The sequence below is a fragment of the Mizuhopecten yessoensis genome, unplaced genomic scaffold (genome assembly GCF_002113885.1).
Source record: "Mizuhopecten yessoensis strain PY_sf001 unplaced genomic scaffold, ASM211388v2 scaffold3235, whole genome shotgun sequence".
Classification (NCBI taxonomy): Eukaryota; Metazoa; Mollusca; class Bivalvia; order Pectinida; family Pectinidae; genus Mizuhopecten; species Mizuhopecten yessoensis.
The window spans coordinates 1229255-1238514 of NW_018404943.1; the positions used below are offsets into that span (position 1 = coordinate 1229255).

At 39.0% G+C, this 9260-nt stretch overlaps 1 protein-coding gene across 1 annotated transcript; it reads right to left on the reverse strand.

Annotated features, from left to right (window-relative positions):
* Positions 1–722: 722 nt before the first annotated feature.
* On the reverse strand, positions 723–9039 carry LOC110447247. The gene is made up of 2 exons (XM_021492805.1): positions 8997–9039; positions 723–4910 (listed from the first exon to the last, which is right to left on the reverse strand). Exon 2 carries the CDS (start codon positions 4897–4899, stop codon positions 1279–1281), a length of 3621 nt encoding a protein of 1206 aa, XP_021348480.1. The 5' UTR covers positions 4900–4910; positions 8997–9039; the 3' UTR covers positions 723–1278.
* Positions 9040–9260: the final 221 nt, after the last annotated feature.

Genomic DNA, 9260 nt, shown 5'->3' on the forward strand with positions numbered 1-9260 from the left:
AATGGAGTTATTGGTGTCTACAGTGTATCTCGGCGTATGGTTTGTAATGGAGTTATTGATGTCCACAGTGTATCCTTGACGTATAGTTTGTAATGGAATTATTCGTGTCTGCAGTGTATCCTTGACGTGTGGTTTGTTATGGAGTTATTCGTGTCTGCAGTGTATCCTTGACGTATGGTTTGTAATGGAGTTATTGATGTCCACAGTGTATCCTTGACGTATGGATTGTTATGGAGTTATTCGTGTCTTCAGTGTATCCTTGACGTGTGGTTTGTAATGGAGTTATTCGTGTCTGCAGTGTATCCTTGAAGTGTGGTTTGTAATGGAGTTATTGGTGTCTACAGTGTATCCTTGACGTATGGTTTGTAATGGAGCTATTGGTGTCTACAGTGTATCCTTGACGTATGGTCTGTAATGGAGTTATTGATGTCCACAGTGTATCGTTGACGTGTGGTTTGTAATGGAGTTATTCTTGTCTGAAATGTATCCTTGACGTGTGGTTTGTAATGGAGTTAGTCGTGTCTGCAGTGTATCCTTGACGTGTGGTCTGACGTATGGTTTGTAATGGAGTTATTCGTGTCTTCAGTGTATCCTTGACGTATGGTCTGTAATGGAGTTATTGATGTCCACAGTGTATCCCTGACGTGTGGTTTGTAATGGAGTTATTCTTGTCTGCGATGTATCCTTGACGTGTGGTTTGTAATGGAGGTTTTGGTGTCTACAGTGTATCCTTGACGTATGGTCTGTAATGGATTTATTCGTGTCTACAGTGTATCCTTGACGTGTGGTTTGTAATGGAGTTATTCTTGTCTGCAATGTATCCTTGACGTGTGGTTTGTAATGGAGTTATTCGTGTCTGCAGTGTATCCTTGACGTGTGGTTTGTAATGGATGTCGTATAGCATTTAATAGATTTGTAAAGGAATAACACAACTAGACTTTCAAGCCCTGTTTCAGCCATGCTGGTATAGGTTTTCAATTCTTGACATTTGAACGTTAACGTGTAGAATTCCGGTCCTTGTTGGAAGGGTTGTAAACCATTCATTACATATCAGGTGTTGACTTTGCTGTAGGATTCCTTTCCGTGCTGATTGTTCATATTGTCATGAATATTCATTTCTTGACCGTTGGACGATTTACTTCAGGGTTCCTCTCCGTGTCGTTTGTTGAAAATGTCTTCTTACAAATCCAGAACTTGACACTCTGCATTAGGGAGCTGACCTGGTTGTACTTCAATGGTAAGAGTTGTACTTGTATGGTAAGAGTAACGACATCGCTTCTAATTGAAGGTTTTGTCGTACGGGTTTTTGTCCCACTTTCGCCGCTGCAAAACTCTCTTCTGGCGGCAATACTTTCTTGTAAAGATGTCAAAAACGCTAGCTCCATACCATTCCCGTGCATCCATCTTGGGGCGGTAACTGACATCGCTAGAATACAGGTTACCATGACACATGGCTGTGGACGGAAGAATTGAGATGAGATTTTTGCCGAGTTGGGATAACGACCATTCCTCGGTTTGTTTCACGTCCTCTCCCGTGTCCACAACATTTCGCAATGGTCCGACAGCGATGAAGGCGTCCCCTTCTGTAATGGCGTCAGGATGAGGAGGTAGACAGCTCAGAATCACTGTGGTTGTTTTTGTATCGGACGTGTCACTTACTGGCATCATTTTGTAGAAACCAGGCTGGAGCTCGTCGACCTTGATATGTATCAATGTGTTGTCCTCGTCATGGTAGGTGAGTTGTGCCTTGAAGTCGGCGTATCTACTCCAGCGCTTCAACTCCGCGTCTGTACCCTTGGTAAGGGTGATACTTACTCTAGACGTAGTGGTCTGTATCGTGTCGTTGCTTCGCGTGATGTAGACTACCTTGGCATTCCTGATAACGGACGTTCTGTTGGATCTACACGAATAAATAGACTGTTTTTCTTGCTTCTTTTTCCGTCTCAAATATTTCTGATTCAGCACTAGCTGCCTTATAAAATCCAATTTGCGTTTTGGAACTAATTTACCTGTATTAATTTTACGATTAGTCTTTTTCTTAGCCAAATTCGGACTGTCTTTAAGTGTCTGTTCTTTGTCTGTTTTAATTTCGATCTTTGGAGAAATGGCCTTAAAACTTGATACCCCCTTTGGATTGTTCGTTCCTGTTTTAACGTCCCCGTTATTCTTGTCGTCTTTGCTATGTATGAGGAAGAGCTTGTTACCGTATTTCACGGCATATACGGGCTGTTTACGTTCCACTTCGGTTGTCTGTTTACGGTTAACCATCGCTACAGTACCAGACTTGGTCGAAATTTGGTGGAGAATGTCCTTAGTTAGGGGCTTGGCGGGCGAGGCGTCCGGAGTCTTCGTGTATCTATGATCTGACAGGTGTACACTGGCTGTGTCATCATCATCATCATCTATGTCTACTTTAATAGGATCTTCATCTTTTTCTTGTTTGATTACTACTTCAGAACAATCGTGCTCACCGACAGTATCAGAATATTGTGCACTCTTGGTATCTTCCGAACACTTGCTATTATTCACATGTAATTGATTTAGTTTTTTCAACAAGGAATTAGCATCGTCTCGTAACTGATCGTTGAGATTGTTGCGGATGTCTACGTCACTTTTCTGAGTCTCCGTTACCTTGACAACGTCAAACTCTGAATTCCATCTTGGCTTGCTCTTCGCCGCGTCATGTGAGGCTTCCGCGTCATCCATCTGCGCGCAGTATTCAGCATAGGAGATGGCATGACCAACACGCTTAGGAGTGATAACATTTTGCTTTGTGTTTGGAGTTAGAAAGGATTCATTTGATTTGATCGGGATTATTTCCTGTGATTTACTGATGGCAAAACTGCCCATCTGGACCACTGGTTTTATTGAAGGTGTGCTTTTACTTGGTAGGCTGGTTGTTTCTACTACTTCATTCGTGTCCTTGGGAATGTCTGTTTTTATTTTTGATGAAAAGTTAAAGGATATCGGACTATCAGATCCTATTTCGTTTTTGTATGTTGATGTTACACGTTTGCCTTTCTGCGGGGATGTTTTAATGATTGGCATTTGGGACCCTTTTACAGGAAGATGCAATTCTTTCATGTGTGGGAATGCGTTTGCACTCTTTATATGTACAGCATTTGACGTCCGCTCCTTTTTCGGCGAGATCCTGCCAGTGTCACTAATATGGTCAGACTTGTCTGACGTCTCTGTCAAGGCGTTCCCTTCTACAACTACTCCAGAGATCTTCCGATATCCGGATGGACCGGGTTGTACCAGCTCGTCCGTGAATGATTCGCCCTGTTTTTTCCTGTTTTTCTTAGGTTTAATCTTTGTCAAAATCTCGGGATTTCCTATACTTTTGTTTTTCTGCAGTCTACATAGTTCCACTGAAGCCGTTTCTGAGCTATCTTTACACATTTGGTCTGATGTAGATGACTTGGAGCAGGTCGCAGCTTGTTCTAGGTTGGACGATCCTTTTGACTTTGTAGCAAATTTAGATTTTACGAGAATATTTGGAACGTTCTTCTGTGTTCCCTGAAGCCAGTCTTCCTGTGGTATGTATTTAGCCTTAATACTATCTGTACTTGCTGATATTGCCGTCTTAAGCATTTTTCTTGTCACGTTTAGTTTGTTTTCACTAGAAGAAGGCACAGAGGAACATCGTTCTTTGGGGATCAATTCTTTCAATGATACGTTTATGGCGGAACCAGCGCGTAAATACTGTTTCTGGACTGGTCGTTTTCTGGCTCGGTGACCTCTCTGATCCGCGGAATGTTGTCTGTTCATCGGCATGATAGACGTGTACTCAGCAGTACCCAATGTTTCACGTTTGATTTTCGATGAGTAGGGTGAAGAGTTTAAGCAAATAGATTCCGTTGAAGCAAAGTTGACTGCTTCTTGTTTCTCTCTCATCAACTTTGCTGTTATGTTCTCTAATTTGGTCTTGGATTTCTTACTAGACTTTGGCTGATTGAAGCAATCGATTTTATCACTATGAGGAAGGGTCGGCCTCTTCACGGATACATCACATCTGTTAATTGTACAAGCTTTGGATTTAGACGATTGTTCATTATCATTGCAGATGCTACTTTCTACATTCTTCATTGTTTTTCCATCGAAGCATTTTACAGATAATGCTTTTGATATGCTCTCAGTGTGGGACGAAAGGAATTCTTTATTGCAAGACATTTGTTTGGCAGTATTATTGACAAGCTGTATTTTTCCGAGCACGGTATCGCTGATTTTCTTCCTGATGTAGGGAATGGTTGAACAACTGGGTTCATTCACATGATTACCAAACCTCATCTCAATAACCGTAGGCATATTCAATGAGCCTTTGGTTCCAATCTGCTTGTCTTTTGATGTTGATGCCTGCTCGTTTGCATTGCTTGTTATATTGCTCTCTTTTATATCCGCATCTGGAAGGACTTGTGAGTATGCATCGTAATTCTTCGGGGAGGTGGTAAAATGAAGTTTTCTACGTTTCCTTGGTGATTCTATATACGGCAAGTTCTCGGATGTGCATATCTTGGTACTTTCATGTTTGAAATCGCGTTTTGGAGGCGCCATGTTTCTATCAGCGCTCGGAAAAGGTAAAGTGTCAAGTGATGCTGTTTCGCTTTTCTGAGCCTCTGCTGAATCTAGAATCGCATGTGAATGAATATCACCGGCTCTACCTTCCTCGGAATAACTGGTAGTACATGATACATCCCTTCTTGATTTGGCATCTTCCGGGACCTCGCTCACTGACGACGAGGAGCTATCCTGTCTTGCGTTGTGCGCAGCGTTTACCATACTACATGTAGCTGTTTGTTGAATGTTACATGTGACGCCCTTCGGGAGGTCAGTAGGTGTGAGTTTTGTCAGGACCACAGAGGCTGTTTTCATATGGCGAACATCTGGGGGCACCTTCATTGTCGTTGAACCTGTTTAAATACATGTGTATTTTTTTCATGTAAGTTAGGTCATTTTACAGTTGTAGATACATTTACATGCATTCAAAAGATCTATTCACTGTCCGAACCATATTTTGACGTATAGAAGTGTAAAGACTGGTGAAGGCTACTTTGAATTTAGGAGGATATTTAAATATTGTGATGATCCACCATTGCGTGCGTGGAGGATATAGCCTTACTCTTGTCAGTCCTTACTTATCTATGTACGTAACACACTCAACTACCATCGGTATACTCCTTTATCTATTATTTGATTTGAATGAAGCTTCAACTCCAGAATTTTAATTTTCAGTGAATTCACACGTAATTATAATTCAGACATGAATCAGGGGGATATAGTACTATGTGTCAAACAAATTGTAATGCACCTGCATTCTTCAATCATTAAACTAACTCGTTTTGGCCTATATGTTACACATAATGTACTCACTTTACATAATCAGTTAAGTCAACTGGAGATGGCCATAGGGATACACAGTAGACCTGAAAAGACAGCATGGAATGAAAATCGGACAGTCACTAGCCGGTCACTCGCTCATGTGCGATGCCGGACCGAACTATGTTGTTCGTATCGCTAGAAAGTAGCGATATACATTACCACGAGTTTCAACATCATTGTGTTAGCACAGAAATAAACATGGACCATCAAGGTCAACGCCAAAATGGAGGACAAACATGTAACATGTAATAAAAGCGATAATTATGGTGACTTTATTTCACAAGACAACCAATACTATCTTACTCTGATATTGTACCTGTATCTATGTATACTATTCAAGACTCACTCTGACATAAACGCTAATTACAATTTTCATGAATTGAATTTGACGACATCATCCATGACCGATATCAGTGGTGATGATCGAAATAGGACAGTGAAGTGATGACGTAAAAGCAAACCATCCTTGAAATACTTTGCTGAACTGTTCCTGTGCAAGGACGTATCAAGGGAGACGTAAGATTGGTTAAACTGACGTTGACAAACAAACAAATCTGAGGACGAAAGCGGACAACGAGACGGTGTCTAATAGGGTATAAATGTTTTTCTTTCGGTTCTGTTATAGGTATTTTCACCAAAGTTGGTCTAGAGCATTCTAGGCTAAAACGGACATTTTCATCGTAAAATTCAGAGAATATGGCCCCGATGGGGGCAGAGATGCGTGGCCAAATAGGGCAAGTGGATTTATTTTCGTTTTTCAATATTTCAAAATGAAAAATAGATCATAAGATAGTAGTTTTTATTAGTAAGTTTAAAATAAACAGAATAAAACACGCCTTTTTCCATATCACACAAAGTATCAACCCTCGACCAATATCAGCCCTCGGGCCTTCGGCCCTTGGGCTGATATTGCACTCTCGGGTTGATACTGGGTGTGATATGGAAAAAAGGCATGTATTATTCTATATATGGGAAATCAGAACATCTTTACTCCAAATCTAGAAGAGTGTTTTTTAACGAGGAAATGCACACATATTGAACATGAAGAGACAACTTGATAGATCCATGCTGCCGGGATTGACCCCTGGGGTTCAGTCTATCCGTAGAGACATAGTCCCTGTGTCATAGGAACATGGACATATGTACATGTACAAACATAACCTGTACAAATCCTCTGTGTATTGTTGGCAATTATGAAGTAAGTATACTTACAGTAGTAGAATGGATGATTTAAAACTTAGATATGTATAATCATATTATTAATTTTAAGTATCGAACGGGTAATTCAGATGTTGGTCTAGTAAAAAAAAAGTACAATGCCTGGTGCTTTTGTATATTTTTGTATAAACATTTTCTTTTCTTTTAAACCAATCCATGCCTTTTTATAGATAAATTGAATGTCCCCTTCGCGTTACATAAGAGTTCTAACTGCTTATTGAATTATTATTCTTATATTTGATTGCTAAAGTGTTGATATTGATACAGAACACTTCTCTATGGTAAGGTTAATCCTATAGTATTTTTTAAGATTTAAGTTATTTTCCGATGTTTTGCCAAATCGTTAATAGATTCAACATCGCCATTTCATTCAACTCTGCGAAAAGCTCTGCCAACTTAAAACAAATACATGTGATAAAGTATCATCTTCGAAAAAAATGATAGTAGTGTTACTTTACCATGTAATATCGTTTATAAAAATGGAGAAAGAGTAAAGGATAAAGTACTGCGCCTCGTGGGACCGCAGCATATGTATTTGAAATTAGACTTATACTCTTCAAACTATTCCCATTACTCTCTATCGTGAGATAATCCTAAACGCAATTATAAAGATTCCATAAAGTTATTAACTAAAAAAATATATGATAAATACTATGTATTTTTGTTTGTATATAAACCTTCATGTCGATATTTGTCATATGCTTTGATAACACAGAAAACTAGTCTAAAATCTTTACGCTTGAAATTAAGTTCCTTTGTGATAACATAGAAACGGTTAAACCATATACCAAGTACTTGCTTGCTGGGCATGAAGAGACGAACACAAGCATGCTACCATGATTCGTTCTGATGTTTGACCCCACCTCTTGGGACTTACCCAGGGTCATAACTCAGGCCGTATATGGTAAGTCACAGGGTCTAGATAACAAATACAGGGTAAATGGTATACGAATTTTAACCATATTTGAAATGAAGCGTCCTTTGTCCTTGGGACCTGGGAATGAATAATTGCATAAATGAAGTGTTTCAATACCGTTGGGGATGAGGGGCAAGGCTCGGACATGGCTATGGCAGCGTATTTTGTATTATGAAGCCTACTCCTCCAGACCTGTTGATCATGTTTTCAACTTAAGTTGCTATGAAATATCCCCTACCCCAAAGAATGAAATAGTAAATCCAATTTGTTATGAAACATCCCCTAGTTACAAAAAATAATAAATGCTTTAACATGTGTATCATTACTTTAAGGACCCTGCCCCACTGCACCCTTTTTTCATATATAACCCCTCCTTAACTTCCGTTTGGATATAATAGTAGAACAGGTCGAATCCCGGTCTATTCCCTATTTTTTTTTACACTCAAAACACCATTATTGTTTATGCTTTGTTTATTTCATCGTTCTCACACAAGTCCCGTAACGTATGGTTTTCTTTTCTGGAATTATTTATCAGAACTATTGTTTCCAACACTTAGTTACAGTTTTTTGGCTGTGGTACGGGGATCCTTAAGATAATAATTAAAGGCCCCCTGTGTTTTTTTTAGAAATGGTATCGTTCTTTTTCCTAACCGTGTACCAATTCCCATGGGTAGCACCAAGTAAGCATACAGTGTGAGCAGTACCTGACCAACGATGATGCTCTGATATTGCAACTGAAACACTAATGAAAGTAAACTACCTTATCGGTAGTCTTTGAGAGTGCGAAATATATATATTTAACTTAGCACTCCGAGGTAAACATACAAATTGTACTGTAGTTAGAGCTTATCACACACACAGGGAGAAAACATTTGTTACATTGCTGCACACGATTTTTTTCCTAACTTTGTTTTTAAAAGACATCATATATTTTCAGAAATAGACACAACGTATTAGGGGAAACAAAACTTACCGATTTGTCGGCTATAGCGGACCAGTACACATATTGACTAAGACATAACTACACTTCTAAACGTTATCCATGATTACAAAACTATACATGATTCTCAAAGAGTATTGTTATTCATCATTTAAATACATATGTATTTGGTTGTTAGCGTTTATTTTATAGAAAAATTCTCCTCGTCGAACAGTCCGTTTTTCTAATTTGGCGGTCATAGCAAATTCGTTATTCTGTACGTAATGTGTAAGTAAAGTAATGTTTCTTTTGAAATTTCTAGGAAAATAATATATACAAATAATTCAGTACTGTTATTGCAGCTAAGTACTCGTGAATATTTTATCTAATTCGTTCTTCTTCTTCTTCTTCTTCTTCTTCTTCTTCTTCTTCTTCTTCTTCTTCTTCTTCTTCTTCTTTATATACGAGGGCTCCATCAGTTTGATGATTATGCCATCGTATTCCATGAAAACTAAAAGTGAATACGTTGAAATATCAATTTAAATCAGAAATCAAAGGACTTACCTTGATCTAAAAAGAGCACTGTGTAGCACAAGCAGGGAAAAAGTGTCCGTCAACTTGAACATGCGAATCTTGTGACGTCAGTAATAAATGCATGACGTCATCAAAACAGGTGTTGTACGTGTGACGTCAACGTTCTAACTTATGCAATTAAAAAGCATCTGTAATGCAGATGATAACGCATGCTCTTCATTTTCAAAGTATCTAACTGTCTTCAAAATTGTTCTTAATGAAGGCATACATGAAAAACACTCTTCTCCAAAACTG